Raw genomic sequence first — 18,055 nt, 5'->3', positions numbered from 1 at the left:
TCGTTTCCCTGACCACACCATGCGCCGTTACCTGGCGCTGGGCCTGCCCTGGCGCTGCTGCGGCGTCCTGTCCTGGTGTTCCGACAGCCACTGGCGGCAGATGCCCTGCATCACAGAGTCCCCGGTGGTCTCGGAGGCCCGGAGCACCTCCTGGACCTGCAGGCTGGCCCGGCTGGACTCCAGCTTCACCGCCTGCAGATAGGCGGCGCGCAGCTTGCTGCACTGCAGGTAGGCCTTGATCTGCAGAGAGAGAAGAGGGAGGGATGTCACTGGACAGCAGGAGGACGGTGTGAGGAAACCGAGGGTAAAGAGGATGGAGGAAGACATTTAAGAGGGTGAAATGGGGTAGGGGGTAAATGAGCGACACGGTAAACATCCGGCTAACCTTGTTCTCCGGGTTCTTTATTTCCAGAATGAGACTCTCCAACTCCTTGGCCTTGATTAAGTTCAAAGGAAAAGAAAACTTATATTCAACATCATCACGTGAGACAGGCGAAGGTTGTGAGAGGAGAAATACTCTAACTTTAACTCTAATGCTCGACTTTAACTCACATCTGCGGGCCCCTTGTCTGCAACGGAGACACAGCTGAGCACGATGGCATCGCAGTCGTTCTTGGTGGCAGAGCCCGATTCCCCCACGCACTTGAGCACCTGCCGCACTGCCCCGTAATGCCGCTGGCATACCAGCCTCTGGCCCGCTCGTACGTACACCGCAAGCGCCTCCAGCTGGAAGTCCTGAGGACATCCGGGGAGAAGAAGAAAGGAAATTACTAAGGGAAGAGAAGGGGGGGGGGGGTACTTTAACACCGAAGGGAGTGTCCACTACCTGTATGACTCTGTACGCAATGCCGAAGCCGTCTACGATGTTCTTTCCCCCAAGCATCACCTGAAACGACACAACATTGGATTTTATTTCTCTTTCACGCGTATCATACGTTATTTATCTCATTATAGATGAAGCGCGTCAAGCCGACCTTGCAGGCCACGTCGACCTTCATGGGGCTGGCCCCGAACAGAGTGGGAGGGGCGTTGCTGGAGCCGGCGGAGTTCGAGGAGACACTCGGCTGCGAGGCCTTGGAGGACGCAGAGCTCTCACAGCGATGCAGGAACCGCGTCACCTCCAGCTGAAGCTCGATCGTGTTCATGTGCCTGAAACACGAGACACACGTTAACAATAGAACGTTGTATTTATAGATGTCCACTCCCCCCGTCCCTGAGAGACACAAACAGTGATACATAAACGGCGGGATGTTCCGTCTTACCTGGACACGTCGCTGGAGGACATCTTCTTCCTGAAGGAGTTTGCTACAGACTTCCTCCGGCCTGTGGCGCGGCCTTGCTGCTCCTGCAGGTAGGTCTTCAGGTGCTCCTTGGCCCTGACCAACCAGCGCTGCTGGTCCCCCAGCTGCAGGTAGCTCTGGGCTCCGTGGCTGAAGAAGCGGATACACGTCATGGCTGCCCGCACGTGGTCCTGCCGGCGGGGGAGGTGGCGGCGGTGAGCAGTGGAGAGGGACAGTCAAAAACACAGCTCTTTATTTGCAGCACAGTGCATTCACGCGTGGTCAACAAAGCTGTGGTGGATCGGCGCGGGGGGGGGGGGGGGGGTGCATTCTGGAGATGTCGGGGACGTGTTCACTGATTAACAAAATAGCAAGAGGCGGGCGCGCGGTACAACGTCGAGAGGGACTGACCATCATGAACTGCTGGAGCTGGTAGAGAGTGTGGAAGTGTCCTTTGCGCTGCAGCTGCTGGCAGGAGGAGAGGAGGTAGCGGCTGCAGAGCTCCAGGCCGGGGTCCAGGGTCTCCAGCATGCCCTGCAGCATGCCCAGACGGCCTCGCTCCAGGCTGGGCTGCAGCACGGCCTCCAAAAACACCTCCTCCGGACACTCCTGCTCTCAGAGACAAGCAGAGGGGCCGCTTAGAGCTCCGGCGCTTATACGCGGGGGAACGCTGTTAAGAGAACCACGTGACGACGGCTGAGCTCACCTTGCTGAGCAGGTGTGTGAGGGCCTCCTTCATGTAGTCGTGGCGCATGTAGAAGCTGACCAGGGCCAGGTGGGTGCCGTAGCTGTGCAGGTAGAAGAGGCTCTCCTGGTGGAGGCCGCTGTGCTGGGCCTGTCCCTCTGACCAATCCACTGGGCCGGGCTCACTCAGAGCCTCCTCCAGCTCCCGCAAAGAGGCCAGGATGTCCTCACTGGAAGACTGAAACACGCACACGCGCACACACGCACACACACAAACACACACAAACACACACAAACACAAACAAACACACACACACAGATACACACAGATACACACAGCCACATAGCACACAAGAGAAAGAGGAAGAGAAAATTAACTGTGGAACTCTGGAGACTAAAACCTGGATGCCGCAAGATACACGTTATATAAACCTTCTCCAAGTCCAGTCAACATAAATCCAAGCATAAATCCAAGCATACCTATGCCAAAGATGATAACTCAAAGTTTGTTCTGTTCCCAACAAGACATTTAAACAGAACAACAAAAGGACTGGCAGCATAGAAAGCTGTTGGGTAACACTAGCCAAAGTAACGACGCCGTGTTTAAAAGGTTTCAGGTAATTAATCTACCTCACTTTTTCATTCGGCTAGGGAGCTTTCAGTTAGGAAAGACCTTTCCTGGCACACGGAGTGGAAACACTGAAGACTGGAGTTCTTTGTTCTGAGATCTTAGAGAGTACATCTCACTTACCTCTCTGTGGTAGAGGCCTCCTTACAATTACATAACCGTTGTAACAAAGGAGAGACTGCAGCAAATTACAGTGGATAAAGGGACAGGGACATCAAATGGGACATAGTTGTGTTTCTTTGTTACCGTGGCTAGTGTGGGTCGCACAGCGGACTCCAGGTGCAGGACTATCTCCTGCAGCAGACGTGGACCCAGGTTGAGCTGGTTCCGGTCCACAGGGGCCTTGAGACATCGGCCAAACTTCTCCCGGGCGCCGGAGAGATTCCCTGACATGAGTGAGGCCATGCCCCACGCTTGCCACACACCGTTGGGGTCCAGGCCACTCTTGGTGGATACCTACAGTCACGGAGAGACGACCGTATCACATGAACACACACCACACGCATAGGAGCATGCGCATGCGCACGCACACGCACACGCACACGCACACGCACACACACAAAGTGAAGGTCTCACCTCCACTGCCAGCTGGTAATACTCAGTCTCGAGTAGCTGGTTGCGTAGGCGCGTGACGGCAGCAATCTCCACGATGTCATCCAATGAAGGGACATATTTGTAATTTGCAGTCACTAGAATCTTCAGCACGTCCACTTTGCTGATGTAACTGTGGACAGAGGAATAGAAAATGACACTGAAAGAAACATCATAACAAACAACACACATCATAACAAAGAACACCCTCTCTAAAAGGCGTTGTGCACCGCCATGCCCCGTCACCTGTCGCACAAGACGAGATCCTGGCTCTGCCCGGTCTTGACAAACATGAGCTTGGCGCTGAAGAGCAGCTGGCGCATGACGTCGGTGAGCAGGCGGGCGTCCACATCCGGGTTGGTCAGCTTGCGAGAGAGGGCGCAGCAGTGGACGATCAGCTGGTGTCCACAGGCCGTCTGGTCGCTGTGCAGGGACAGGATCGCCACGGAGAGGGAGGCGCTGGGAGCCTGACGGACGGGGAAGGAGGGGCTGTGGTCAGTCGGAGCTCTGAGATCGAGGACATTCGACTGATCAGCTCAATTCAGAGAAAATAAAAGAGCGATCAAAATCTGCGTATGATAGTAAACGGGATACACACTTGAGAATGAGGGCCGATAAAGACAACTACAGCTCTCTATCCCATGGGGAACCGGAGCCTACTGTAGCTACGAGTCATTCAGATACGGAGAACCGTAAAGTGCAGGCCCCCTGGTTTCAGAGCCACACCTGTTCATAGTAGAACTCGCTCTGCAGCTGTATGTTCTCTGCGGGGCTGCTGCTGAGCCGGATGTGCCTATGGAAGACCTCTGGTAGGTGAAGCATCCCGTCTAAACCTCCCTCTACAGACATGGGGCTGCCTGCCACTGCACAGGGAAAGAGAAAAAAAGAGAGAGAGAGAGAGAGAGAGAGAGAGAGAGAGACAGACAGTGTGTGTGTGAGAGAGAGAGAGAGAGAGAGAGAGGAAGTAAGATAAAGAGACTCAAAAAAAACTCCCGGGGCAGAGATTATTTATCTTAACATATTTGGAATCAGTCAAGATAGCGCCTTTACCTTCAGCCTGCTCCAGCTCATCATCAGAACTAGGATTGAAAAAGCAAACAGAAAACAAATACAAAATGTCCACACCAAATACAAAATGTCGATGCGCATATTGAAAGGATTCCAGGGTCCATTGGAGATTAAGCTTGGTGCAATGATGTGAAGGCACTTACTCTGGATGGAAGAAGCTGTAACACTGGTCACACACGCGTACTTCGTCCTCAGCGCATCCCTCGACGGGCATCCTGCGCCCGGAGCAGGCGTGGCACACCAGACGGCCGCATCGCCGACAGTGGTGGCGGCGGTTGAACTGAGAAAGAGGAGGAGGAGAGGATATGGAAGAGGTACGCAACTCGCACATCATAACTTCATACGATCAGTGGTGCGATTGGTTATGCTTTTCGGCGTCATCTCTCCCTCTCACGGGGGGACTGACCATGGTGAACCTCTCGCGCTGGCAGACCATGCAGACGTGCTGCTGGGTGTCTGGGACCCAGTCTTTGCGGCCCGGGGGTTTGTCTGGAGGCTGGAACTGAGCAGGAGAGCGGGTCCTTCTGCCTACCGAGCTCTGGTCCTTCCCTCTGTCTGAGGACGATGGAGTGTGTATTGGCGTGCTGCCTGCCGTTTACCATGAGAGTAAAGAAAAAAAAAAGTGTTATTAAGACGTTCAAGTGAAACGGGAAAAAAGTCATTCAGCCATCTATGATTTGTTTTTAATAACCTGTGTGTTGTGCCTTTGGTTGTAAGTGGTGTCTCACCTGGAGAGAAAGTAGGGGACCCCGTTTTGGGAGAGGGGGGGCAGCTGTCCTGAGCAGGACACTGTAACAGGGCATCCTGGAGACTGATGACTGAGTCTGGGGAGTGAAGGAGGATGTACTATCAGATTACCATAGGCAGCACTAGCCTGTGAAACTGTATTATGAGCGTGAAACAGGGCGAGTTCGCTAGGCAGGCCACTGACCAGATCGTGACCTCTCTCTGGGTGCGTAGGGAAAGTCCAGGGCTTTGCAGGCGTAATTAGACAGAAGCTTGTCAATGTCCTCGGAGCCGAAGCCGGCCTCCTGACCCACCAGAAGGCTCCGGAGGGTTCGGACCGCAACCTCTACCCAGTCCACCTTCAGGTTCATAAGCAGCTGCTCCAGCATCAGAAGGGGCTCGGAGAGCAGGTGGAAGTACTCCTGTCTGGCCACCGGGGGCAGCGTCAGCAACACCTGGGAGAGAGGACAGGGTAACTAATAGGAGAAGCTCAGGGAGATCGTACGCATTAACGCTGAATAACATTTACTGACCTTGGAGCCCAAATGCAAGGCATGGATGTGGCGGCGCCGGGCGGGCGACACTTCACTCTGGAAGTGCAGAGTGAGGTAGTCGGCCAGGAAGTGGCAGGCGGCCAATCCGGGGCGGCGGTCCAGAGCGCGCTCACAGACCTCCAGGCCGAGCGTGAAGTCTGAGAGGCCATCAAGCAGCTACGAAAACAACATAAACTTAGTCACGACCTCTATTCGGCGCGACTTAAAGGGATAGTCTGGAATTTTGGTCATAGGGCCTCATTTACAACTTATCCATTATGTTGTTGATTAATTGAGATCATTTTCAGCTGCTTCCATGCTGCGCCTCGTTTGGGCATTCATGTCTTGCTAATGCTAGCGCAATGCAATGGTACAAGCTGGCATCCACCACCAAACTCACTTACACTCTACAGTGCACCTAAAGCAAATAAAATATGAAGACAATCTGTTGGGAGTTAATTTTAGTGTTTATACCATAATGGAAGCAGCATGGAAGCAGCTGAAAATTATCTCAATTAATCAACAACATCATGGATAAGTTGTAAATGAGGCCCTATATCCAAAATTCCAGACTATCCCTATTAAGAAGTGACGCAAGCACATGTAATGTTCTGCATAGCACACAGTCTGTAGCATCTCCTCACCAGGAACGCCTCGTCCATCTTCCCGTTCTGCAGCAGGTGAAGCAGATGTTCCGTCTGTAGCTGCAGTCTCAGATTATCCGAAACAGGGTACAACTGCACCCACTGGGCACACAGAGCGAACTCCTGCCAGGGGCACGAGACGGGACAGGTCATCTCACAGATCACCAAAGTAGGTACGCTCGAGCCCACGCACACAGTAAGGAGCGATAAGAGCAAGGCGGGACCGACACTCACCCTTGCCTCCAGCATCATCACCAGCACAGACTCCGGGTCCCGTCTGGACTCCGACCTCACTTCCTGCCACGTGGCCCACGGCAACGGGGGCTGCAAGTTCAACATCTGAAGGTAGGATACAAAGAACAGTGACACTGAACCGGTAATTTTTCCAAATATCTTGCCTTTCCAGTTCCTATAATGAAAAGCTCTTCTTATAAATTACCCAATTATAGATGTCCAGTTCGTTCTTCCTCAGCTCCAGTTCTCCCCTCAGGGCTGCCTCCATGTCGGGGTCATTGAGGCAGAACGCCAGAAGCTCCAGACAGGCAGCCAGAGGCCAGCGCTCCAGGGCCTCGAGGGCCACACGCGCCCGCAGGGTAGGGTCCTGCACACGGAAAAGCTGCACAATGCCACCATCTCCATCTGGATAAACAGTCGGAAAGAATGGCATGTAGAGTCACGCCGTAATAAAATACGGGCAAAGTATGCACGCCAGCAATCAACCACGCATTTCCCTCCCAGTCCCATTTACTGTCCACCCTCGTTGACCCCTGACCCCTTGCGGATCCCTCTCACCTTCCAGTGCGGCGCAGGCGAGCAGATGGTCTCTTAGCGCCCCCTCCTGGCTGCAGTTCTGACCGTACAGCTCGAGCAGGCTCAAAGCCCTGCCCAGGTCCCGAGAGGCGAGCGCCTGCTGGAAGGCCTCGGCCGCCACTGCCTGTGCAGGGCCCCCCTGGGGCCCAGAGAGCAGGAGGCTGACCAGGGGTCTCCCGCAGAGGGCCGCTCCCAACCCCGCGCCTCCGTCAGCCTCCTCCTTGCCGGCCCCCAGCGGCTCCCCCAGCACGGGCTGAGCCATGCTCTGCAGGTAGGCCCGGAGGACGGGGAAGTCCCTCAGCAGGCCCTCTGCTTCACGGCATATCTGCTCTCCATCCAGCACCGCCTCCTTGCGACCGCTGAAGTACGAGGACAGCCCCGACCAGCCGGACGCCGCCGCCCGCGCCGCGCCCCCCCGGCTGGCGCTCAGGCAAGCCAGGGTAGCCAGGAGGGGGGAGCTGGTCTTCAAGAAGGACAGGGCTGAAGGCGTGAGGAGAAAAGAGGAGGAGGAGGAGGAGGAGGATGAGGAGGCTTGGAAAGAGGGCGGAGAGGCAGACAGTTTGGTGGGCGTGGCTAAGATCTCCTCCAGGGAAGCCTCCGATTCAGAGCTGGGGTCAGACTGCGACTCGGCGATGCCCAGCTTCGGCATGTGCTCCTGGGCGCGGTGTTGGAGCAGAGCAGCCAAGCCGGCCGCCCCAAACACCTCGTCGGCCTCTCTCCCGTGACCGGGACACAAGTCCCACACTGGCAAGGCCTCACAGCAGCGCTGCACAATCACCTGCTGGACACTCAGACGCAAACCCTCCTGCTGCAGCAGAGACTGCACCCTGGGGAGACACAGAGACGAGGCATGAATATGGACACGATGACGCAACATCCAGCCAAAGGCCTCATGAACTACGGACTCGTTTACGCCGCGGCTGACGTTTAATGCATGTTGGCGTGAAAACGCATAGAGGGCAAGGAGTGAAACTGCGGTGTGCCTACCTGTCGGGAGAGACCGGTGTACCTACCTGTCGGGAGAGACCTGTCGTTCAAACAGCAGGTGGGAGAGCAGCTGAAAAGGGGCCTGCAGCAACACCAGAAGAGGGTTCCCCAACTTCACCTCGCCGCTCTGGTCTGTGACAAAACAGCAGGTTCCACAGTCAGTTTCAACCCGGTCGTTCTCTAGCTAACGTAGTCACTAACGCACACACCCATGCCCAGCGGTGAACCCGCCTCACCCTCAGGGCCGAGGCTGCGCACCAGCACAGACGCCAGCGTGTTGACGTAGTCCAGGAAGCTGCGCATGTAGTCGGGCCGGAAGGGGGCGCCGTCGGGCTCGAAGGGACACAGCTGGTCCAGGGAGCGCAGCAGCTGCTTCATGTGGGAGCGGATGGGGTGGGCGTCCAGCTCCGACTGCTTCAGGTTGGCCTGCTCCGCCAGCGCGGCCAGCAGACCACCTGTACGGCCCTCCGCTGCGGAGAAAGTCGCGCCGGAGACTTAAGACAGGGTGGCCGGCCCGTTTTAACCACACAAGGAAACATGACATTCTAACCTGCTGGCGTTGTAGTACAAATCCAGTTAAGAGCTCTGTATATTTACAAAATTAATTCAACCATATAGAAGAAGATGTGATATGAGCTGACCCGTGGTGTCTGTGGCAGTGGCCAGAGTGTGCAGGGTGAGCTCCAGACGCTGGGCCAGACCGTGGCGAGCTGCGATGCCCTCCTCGCTCAGGTCGGGGTGGCAGCACAGCAGCACCTCCTGGATACAGCAGCCAAACGGGGAGACCGCCACCTGGTCCTCTCCGACACCTTCTGCGGCCACGGAGGGAGTCAGACAACTGAAAACTCTCGACAGTTGAGATTTTACATCTGGTAATGTCTGCACCCTTTAAGCATTTTTACGCTCACCTGTCTTGGCCGTGCCTTTGCTACTGGCTGCATGGCTCAGGATCTTGCTGATCTGTTGTAAGACCATAGGAAATCCACTGATCCCCTGGGGCATCTTGGGATCTACTCTCAGCCCTGTGGAAAATAGTCGCGTTTAGACAGGAGACCCGATACTTGCCTCTTCCCCAGATAAAAACAAAACATAAAAAAAAAATAGATATATATACTGTATATAAACATTAGAAGCCATGTGCTCAATATCAAAAGACAAGGCTGAGAGAGACAACCATGCCCAACACCCCACTGCCACCTGAACGTCCATAACCCCTAATCCTCGCCAGCACCGCCTCGCCAATATAACCGCCAGCTGGACCCCGGCCCCACCCCCCTCTGCCCTCCCTCCCCGCCCACCTCTGCCCTCGCGCCCCGCCCACCTCTGCCCTCCCGCACCGCCCCCCTCTGCCCTCCCCGCCCGCTCCCCGCCCATCCCCCTCTGCCCTCCCCGCCCACCTCTGCCCTCTCCGCCCCCCTCTGCCCTCTCCGCCCCGCCCACCTCTGCCCTCCCGCCCCGCCCACCTCTGCCCTCCAGACTGCTGTTGAGCCTCCTCTCAGCCGTGTCCAGCAGCTGTCGGGAGGTCTTCCACATCTGGCAGTGGCAGCAGGCCAGGTCGAAGGCCGCCATGGCAGCCGGACTCAGTTCCTCCAGCAGGGAGAGCAGAAGGCCAGAGGGCTCTGGGATGCAGAAGCTCATCCAATAGCCCTCCTCCAGCGAGAGGATGGTGTGGACCGGGGTGCTGAGGAGCCGGTCCGCGACATCCGATATGGAGTAGAAGGCCATGCCTGCATAGCAATAGGGAGTCGAACAAAGATCTATGAGCTCGGATGGATACACACAGAAACCTTCAACAACCACAGTCGTGATTAGATTTTCGCAAACTTTTCCCATGCACGGACCATTCCCCAAACGACTATTCCTGCCATACCGGCTGCAGCTGCGCTCCCGATGGCCTGCAGGGTAGAGCGCCCGCTGCTTCCGAGGCGACTCCGCCCGCCCGCCTGCGCCACCGCCGCTCCCAGGCCCTCGGACGACGAGGAGGACGAAGATAAGGACTGCGCCTCGATCTTCTGCTCCACGCGCTCCAACTCCACCAGGACCTCGCTGTAGCGCTCCATGAACACCAGCTCCCCTGAGAAAGCCGATGCCTCCAGGCCAAACATCAGGGACACCTACACCGAGAGGGGCCCAAAACGGCCAGGATCATCTATAACGTGGGTCTCCGACACCAAGTGTCAATGATGATCCTATCATTCGTCAAAAACAACTAACGCTAATTCTCCTTACATGGTGGGCCTCCATGAAGTTCCCTCGGCGAATGCAGGAGACGAGCAGAGACTCTGGGGGCGACAGCATGGCTGGGACCAGCCAGCTGTGGGGACCCCCACACGGACACTCGCTTTCCACACACCGTGCTCCGGCCCCTCCCCCATCTAGCGCAGATCACAGTTGGTGCATTATGTTAGAGGTGCAGTATGTGGTGATTTCCTGTTAGAGTTAGGATTTTTTTTTAATGATTTACAAAAATTCAACCGACAAAATCCCCACCCCTCCCATTAGGCCTCCCTCCAAAGCCACTCCTCCAAACTGAGGGAAAACAAATGACACTTGCTAGGCAGGTTGGTAGGTTGACAGGCAGGTAAGCCGTCTGAGCTCAGGAGGTAGAGCGGGTTGTCCAACAACCACAAGCTCGGCGGTTCGAATCTCGGCTCCTCCTGTCCACATGTTGAAGTGTCCTTGGGCAAGACACTGAACCCCAAATTGCTCCCAATGAGCAGGATAGCACCTTGCATGGCAGCTGTCGCCATTGGTGTGTGAATGTGTGTGTGAACGGGTGAATGAGAGGCCGTTGCAAAGCGCTTTGGATAAAAGCGTTATATAAGTGCAGTCAATTTACCATTTACCATCCAATCATTTCAAGTTGGCAACTCAAAATGATTGGACACACGTGTTACAGTCCTGCAACTTCCACAGATACGCATTTATTTCATTTTAGTGTCAGAGTACTTTATTTATTGATTGCTTGCTGTCAGGATGTCATGAGAATTGTAAAAAATATATAGAACAAAAAGTGCTTCTGAGCCAAACTGCACCTTTAACAGAGCACGACATGCATAGAGTGCAGCTAAGACAGCAGTCAAGAAAAAAAAAAGGATACAGAGAAATGTTTGAACAAATAACTATTTTTATCTTCCATCTTACCTGAGGTGCTGGCGCTGGCCCCTCCGTTGTGCGGTTCTGCTGAGGCCTGCTTCTCCGCCTGCTTCTCCGCCTGGTGTCTTCCGGGCCTTTTCCTCCTCCTCAGACTTGAGTTACTACTACAGCTGTTCCTGCGCCTCAAGGACGGAGCGGGACGGGACACCGCCGGGGCCTGGAGGGGTCTGTCTGAGCCTGCGGAGACAACAGCAGCTTAGCATTATAGGACTCACTTCCTGGTCGCCGACTCGCACCCACGCGCCGTGTTCACACCTCGCCCTAGACACGCATGATGACCATAGACACGTTGACGCTCAAACACTAGTCGCTCACCGCTCCCGCTGCTCTGGTTGGTGATGATAATCTGCAGCCTCCACTGGGCCTCTGCGGTGCGCTTGGAGAGTGTTCGTAGGCGGGGGCCGAACGTCTCTGCCGTCACAGAGCAGCCCAGGCTCTCAGCCATCTCAGCCTCTCCCGCCAGGGCGCGGCCCTCCTCCTGGCCTGCCTGATGTCCTACCACACACACACCCTCCAGGCCCTCCTTCAGCAGCCTCAAGAACCCCTCCATGGCCGTCACGTCTACCAGGAAGCCCCTGCAGCCCTGGATGAAGTGGGCCAGGTCCAGGCCGCTGCAGGGGGCTGCTGAAGGACAGTCGGGCTGCTGTCCCTCCTTTGTGCTTCCCTCGTCTTCGTCCATCTTCGCTTTGGTTACCCCTTCTGCCTCTCCTGCTCTTCCCTTGCTTCCTGTCGCTTGTGGACTTTCTGTTTGGTCAACATTCCCCGTGTTTGTCTCCTTCTGGTTCTGGTGAGCAATGTCTGCGCTGGAGAGGAAGAGGAGGGAGAAGATGTTCTCGAGGAGCTCCAGGCGGAACATGGCAGGTACTGCCTCCAGGTGAAGCTGGCACTCTGACAGGTAGTACTGGAACAGTGGAGAGCGGCCTGTATAGACCAAAGAAGGGATTATTCAACCACAGGTAGAATAACAACAGGTGTGAGGCATAACATTACTACTACTACTCATCCTCAACATACATTTATGTTCTGAAGAACACCAGCTGGAGGACAACTGAAAACTCAGGACTGGTTCTACCTTCTGAGGGAGCTGCTGAGGCCTGTCTGTGGTCCCCTTTGGCTTCAGAGCGCAGCTGGTGTTGCATGGCTTCACAATCAGAGCAGCCGCTGTACTTGTGCGCATTTACACAGAGAGCATAAAGGGCATATTTCATAGCACAGAATCCCTGGAACAAAACCACGTTCCTCTGAACGGTCGGACTGGGTGTGTCGATGATTTCAGTTCCCTCTACAAGTGTGAAAGAGAGAACCAGGTTATCAAAGATGACTGAGATAACAGAAGATAGTGTACATGGTATAATAGAACCGACTGGGTAGATGCCATTGAAACAGATCTGGGTTTAAATGCCATTTGAAATCATTTAATATCTGTCTCCAGGCAGACTACAGCAAACACTAAAGTAATTGAAAGGATTGCAAATAGTATTTTGACCCAGGTCTGAATGAAAGCTGAACTGCACCTGAGTGTTTTGGCAGTTCTTGTAGTAGGTCCAACACCCTGCGCTCCTCGAACTGAGCCAGGGGGGTCAGGGAGTGTAGGACGTACAGGGCAGAGTGGGTGTCCAGTGTGTGCAGCTGAGCAAGCAGTGCCTCCCTGGAAATCCCTCTGCTCCCACACAAAAGTACACAATAAAAGAAGAGAAACAGGCATATGATAACTTTGATAGATAACAGCAAAGCACATAAATCACAGCAAAGCACGTAAATCCCACTTTGAACACAAAAACCTATATACTCACGGGTTGTTCTTGGCACACCACTCCAGAACTCCAAACTGAGTGGACAAATTATTAGCAAACTCCTTCAGGATAGAGTCGTTGACCAATGCCTGAGGGAAGGGCAGTTTAATTCACAGATATTCCAGTCAAAGCATAAGCAATGGGCTCACATTACAGTGTACAGACCACAGGGTTTAGGCCTCACCTGGTCATGGTGAAGCATGCGGAGCAGGGTCTGAGCTGATTCTAGACTCTGGCACTGAGTCCAGCCTAGGAGCAGCAGCAGGCGAGACAGGGGCTGGAACTCCCCCTTCAACAGATGCTCCAGTCTGGCGAACTCCTCTCGTTTGACCAGGTCCAGGGCAGTAACCTGGAGGGGGGAAAGGTATGGTTATAATAAAGGCAGGTATCTGGCCTCTACTCGTGGAACTCATCTTTAGTCATTTCCTACTCACAGACCTACACTAGCCAAATGATCCGATAGTCATGGACTTACCAAGACCTGTTCGAGGAAGTGCTTGCCACTACTAAGGCACTCAAAATAAATGGTTTTCCAAACAGATTGCCGATCCCCATGACAGCATAAGCTGAGGAAGAGCTTCTCTGCTTCAGGAAGGTCCACTGGGATTTTGAGAAAAAAGTAGGATGGAAAGGATAGTAAGATGATAGTAAGATAGCAGACACAAGGCATGGTGTTTTATAACACAAAGGCATTTGTCATCATTTCTCACAAGATTAAAATAAGAACTGACTTAATCAACTAAAGAAAATGAATCAAGTTGCAGTTGAAAAAGCACGCCTATACTTTGTAGTCAGGAGACTGTGTAGTGACATTCCCTGATAATCAACAAGATTTGGCAAAGCCGTTGAAACATTTGGTCGACACAACTATCATAGTGGGAAGAAAGTCCTTAAATGTCAAAATAAGAATGTTGTTTTGGAAAGTAGAGTGTGGTGGAAGACTTCCCCATTTTGTACAGCTGCAAGATAACTGTAAAGGAACAAGGCCAAATCAACAGTACTGATACATCGTTTTGGCAAGAAATGTGTAAATCTCATGATTCTGATCTCACCCTTTGTGCTGGGTGTGTCTCGGAGTAGGCAGTCTCGATGAAGCCTCAGGGCAGTGGAACAGTAGAGAGAGAGCGCGCTGTGGCAGTGAGGTCGTAACAGGGAGCTCAGGACTCTTTCCTCACGTAGAGGGCCATCTCGGGCCGCCCACAGGGCCTCACACAACGCCTCCAGCTGGCCCTCTCCTCGCTCTGTGCGCCAAGGCATCACAGCCAACACAGTGCCCATCTCCTCAGCCCACCCCTCAACCCTCTCTGACCCGGGCTCCCCGACTCTCCCCATGAGGTATCGGACGAATGTGTGCTGCAGAGTCTGGTCCCCTGCGCCGCCGCCTTCCACAGAGGGCCCCTGCAGGGCATTGGCTAGAGCTTGGGCGAGTCTGGGCCTCTTCTTCTCCAGCAGGGCCTCAAGGCATGACTCAACACCAGCACCAGCAACAGCATCCGCTGTCCCCGATACACCTGCTGCCTTTCTCTCCAACTGGGTGTCCAAGAATGCCTGGTGTAACTCCTGAAAAAGAGAGCAATCATTTCAAATGGCCTGTTGCACCTGCGGCTGGGATCCCACCAAACCAAGTCATGCACATCATGCGAACAGAACAAGCATTTATGACGTGTAGTGTCGCTGAAGCTACAAAATAAACTTTAAATATATTCAAATTAATATTTTCTCTCTATGTACAGTATTAATGTCGTTGGTAAGTAGCCATGTAATAAGCGGGATAACGTACGGCAAGTCGGTCATTATAAAAAAAATTAGAGCCCTTCAGTGAGTTATGAAACTGACTCGGCTTCACCTTCCGAACACTCTTATTGTCAGGCTCTTATTATCAAGCTCTTATTATTCTATAATGACCGACTGGTCATACGTTATCCCTTACTGTACATAACAAAGCCAACATTTTGTATATTCCAATTATTATCAAATACGGTTGCTTCCTTCATTTGTAGAGCAGCATTTTTTTTAAATCTCAGTGTAGCCAAAGACATAAAAACAGGACAACCTTGATCACAGTCTCTGGAACATCTTCTCCCAGCTCCTCCAGGAGCAGTAGGAACTCCAGCTCCCGTCTGACCATCAGAGGAACCTGCACAGAGAACAATATTGAAGGTGATCCACAGGATGTGAATGTTGCTATGATGTTAAAATTATAATGTACAACTTTATAATAATAATAATAATAATAATAATTTGTTTTATTTATAAAGCATTTTCCTTCTGAGACAATCAGAATAATAACAAGTAGAACAGTAACAGAGACACTAATAAATAAAATACAGTATATACACACTACATACAAAAAGCTTTTCTAAATAAGGTCTTTAGACCAGTCTTAAAATGAAGCCAGAGTCTGTGGTGCCCTCAGATGATCAGGGAGGGCATTCCCAATGCAGGGACCAGCTGAGCAAGAGAATCAAACTCCCAGAGAGCGGAGCTTATGCTGCGTTCCATTTGGCCCGGGACGTCGTGATTTATGAGATACTACTCGCACTTTTAACTGGAATGCCCCTCTACACTAATTTTCTCCACTCGTGAACTTGCACCACTCGACCCTACCCCCAGTTCGCTCTGGAAGTCGTGAACAAGACGGCAGCACCCTGCGTAGCTAAGTGAAACCTAAGTAATACTGTTTTATTAACTTTTCTGTCTTATTTGTGTCTCATTAAATAATTTGTACACACAGCATTCCCCAACTGTTATCTGAGGACATGTTTGCTACCTCTTTTGTATGGGCAAAACCCCCAGTAGTGCGTTGTAATCTACTTGTTAGGCAAACAAAGCTAGCTAACGTCCATCTTTGTTGCGAGCTGTTGTTGATGTCTACTGTAATGCGGTTGCCTCGCAGGTGACATCATTCTCCACCATTCCCACCTCACCACTTCCCAGCCAAATGGAACACACCATTAGTCCTGGGGGTATGAAGAACCAGGCTGTTTTCAGATTGAAGATTGCAGAAAGGGTTTAGTGGAGTGAGGAGTTCTTTGAGGTAGGAAGGTGCAACTGAAAGTTAGGAAAAATGTTTTGAATTCAATCCTGTAAGAGACAGGAAGCCAGTGCAAAGATGGAAACAGATGGAAACAGCACAGGTAGCGTTCTGAAGGTAGCTACTCCCTCCTTCCAAAGTACCTGATCGTTTGTCCATTTCTCCAAGACCTGAAGCCAAAGCCAGGCCAGCCTGTGAGGACTACCCACATTCTCCCATCTAGGGTCAAACCATAGACAACACACATCATGAGATGTCTGCAAGGCTAATGTAATCACATCAAAATTACTACACAAGTACATAATTCCAAAAGTAGGCTAGGTGCCAGTGAAAACAGTCTTGCCAGATATTCCAGCTGAGTAACTCACTTCAGAAGGTAAGGATTGATGACGATGGCTTTGACTATGTCCTGCAGATTTTCGGAGAGCTCTCCGGGTGAGTTCACCAACTGTGGCACACAGGCACGGGCCAGCTCCCACTCTCCATGCTGGAGGCACCTTGTGAAGTAACCGAACAGCTCCTGGAGGGAACTCTCTGCCTCACAGCCCCAGGGGTGCATATCCACTGTTTTGTGACACTCAATCACTCGATGCACACAACAGGGATAAGCCCTTTACCAAAAGACAGTTTAGGAGCAATAGTGATCTTTCATCATCTGCAACAGAGAATAATACAGTATACATTAGCATATATCAGCTAATGTATCCCCATATGTCATCAAAAGACAAACATCTACTAAACAGCAAACTCTGGCGTCTGCTCAAGCTAATAATGATGAAGCATGAATAAATAACGGTTTTTGTATTATTATGTTTTTTTAAGGAGTTACAACTGTGGCTAAGCTAGCTCGCAGATTGATTGAACAAGGACAGCTAAGCAAAACGAGCCAGTCAACAGCAAACGTTAGCTAAGTGTTACAGGCGCATTTGGGCTAGCCAACTAGCTTGTGTGGTAGCAAAAACAATACAGTGCCAGAGTCAGGGATGTGGCATAGAGCCGGGCAAACTAGCAAAATGAGTGAGTGAGCTAGCTAGCTAGCTCTAGCTCTAGCTCTAGCTCTAGCTAGCACTAGCTAGCTGTGAAACACCATTACCTGTTGCTAGTGCTAGCTAGAGGTCTGACACTACTGTAACTTAACAGGGACAAGGAGAACAAACACCATCCCCATGCTTTATAGTAGATTAAAAAGATTAGCCACATGAATATCTAGCAAACTAAAATATCCACACAATGAAAATGTACTTGCTTACTCTTTTTCCATGTGCATATATCCGTTGCTGTCACTTTATTCGTCTCAGTATGGAACTGTTTTTCAACGAGCAACGCGAGGGAGGGTCATGTGACGAAATCGCTCAGCTGATACAGGAGCTGGTTGGCTCAAAGGTTGACAGCTCTTCTCGTGGGCGTCACGGGCCAAATAGCGAAATCAAATATAGTCAATTAATGCAAAAAGTGGCCTGCGAGTCGTTTTAACACATCTGCAACAACATACTTTCACCCTCAGAAGAAATGAATAAGAAACATTGTCTTTTTTTTCTCTTTTTTTTAATACCGCACACTGTGGCCCACACATGACAGATATAATCTCTCTCTCTCTCTCTCTCTCTCTCTCTCTCTCTCTCTCTCTCTCTCTCTCTCTCAGGGGCGGGGTGGCCATCGGGAGGTTCGGGACGACTCCCGAACGGCCGACCCATCCAGGCCGAACCGGCTGGGGGGAAAAAAAAATTTAAAATATTTTATATTATATTTATAATATATTTCCCGGTGGCCTGGCGCGCCAACTGGCCTGGCCCGCGGTGAATGGCCTGCCCTGTCAACAAATCGCGCAGCACCCCCCACACACCCCCCCGTCAACAAGTCGCGCAGCACCCCCTACCCCCCCCCCCCCCGTCAACAAGTCGCGCAGCACCCCACCCCCCGTCAACAAAACGAAACTGAAGGTGTTCCATCTCACCGCGTCGGCTCGGCTAGTGGCCTGACTGGGGCTACATTTCCCGGCAGGAAATATTCACCCAGTCCGGCCCTGCTCTCTCTCTTGCTCTTTTCTTATTTTTTGTGTGTGGCTGTAGGCTAAGCCAGCACACCTAGGATAGGTGTCCAGCTATCACTCCTTCCCTCCCT

The 18,055-nt window shown here is 52.4% G+C and overlaps 1 protein-coding gene across 1 annotated transcript; it reads right to left on the bottom strand.

Moving 5' to 3' along the window:
* Nucleotides 1–7: 7 nt before the first annotated feature.
* On the bottom strand, nucleotides 8–17,219 carry zfyve26 (zinc finger, FYVE domain containing 26). Its single transcript, XM_084438957.1, has 41 exons — nucleotides 17,185–17,219; nucleotides 16,303–16,589; nucleotides 16,078–16,153; nucleotides 14,954–15,037; nucleotides 13,953–14,460; nucleotides 13,376–13,500; nucleotides 13,085–13,249; nucleotides 12,901–12,989; nucleotides 12,622–12,767; nucleotides 12,180–12,389; nucleotides 11,423–12,028; nucleotides 11,096–11,284; nucleotides 10,181–10,326; nucleotides 9,822–10,065; nucleotides 9,415–9,678; nucleotides 8,860–8,973; nucleotides 8,593–8,763; nucleotides 8,188–8,421; nucleotides 7,978–8,083; nucleotides 6,947–7,791; nucleotides 6,594–6,793; nucleotides 6,389–6,493; nucleotides 6,155–6,277; nucleotides 5,511–5,687; nucleotides 5,183–5,432; nucleotides 4,980–5,075; nucleotides 4,658–4,839; nucleotides 4,395–4,531; nucleotides 4,234–4,262; nucleotides 3,910–4,046; nucleotides 3,430–3,650; nucleotides 3,169–3,316; nucleotides 2,839–3,048; nucleotides 1,987–2,202; nucleotides 1,692–1,889; nucleotides 1,263–1,471; nucleotides 975–1,149; nucleotides 827–886; nucleotides 553–735; nucleotides 386–436; nucleotides 8–240 (listed from the first exon to the last, which is right to left on the bottom strand). Exons 2-41 carry the CDS (start codon nucleotides 16,491–16,493, stop codon nucleotides 28–30), a joined length of 7,833 nt encoding a protein of 2,610 aa, XP_084295083.1. The 5' UTR covers nucleotides 16,494–16,589; nucleotides 17,185–17,219; the 3' UTR covers nucleotides 8–27.
* Nucleotides 17,220–18,055: the final 836 nt, after the last annotated feature.

This window comes from Borostomias antarcticus, assembly GCF_949987555.1.
Source record: "Borostomias antarcticus genome assembly, chromosome: 5".
Lineage (NCBI taxonomy): Eukaryota > Metazoa > Chordata > Actinopteri > Stomiiformes > Stomiidae > Borostomias > Borostomias antarcticus.
The sequence above is the reverse complement of the archived record's forward strand: the minus strand, read 5'-3'. Positions and strand labels throughout refer to the sequence as shown.

Coding starts and splice junctions, on each gene's coding strand:
- zfyve26 (XM_084438957.1), bottom strand. CDS start 16,493: ATGCACCCCTGGGGCTGTGAGGCAGAGAGTTCCCTCCAGGAGCTGTTC. Junction 16,154..16,302: donor ATCAATCCTTACCTTCTGAA/GTGAGTTACTCA, acceptor GTTTGACCCTAG/ATGGGAGAATGTGGGTAGTC. Junction 10,066..10,180: donor ACTTCATGGAGGCCCACCAT/GTAAGGAGAATT, acceptor CTCTCGGTGTAG/GTGTCCCTGATGTTTGGCCT.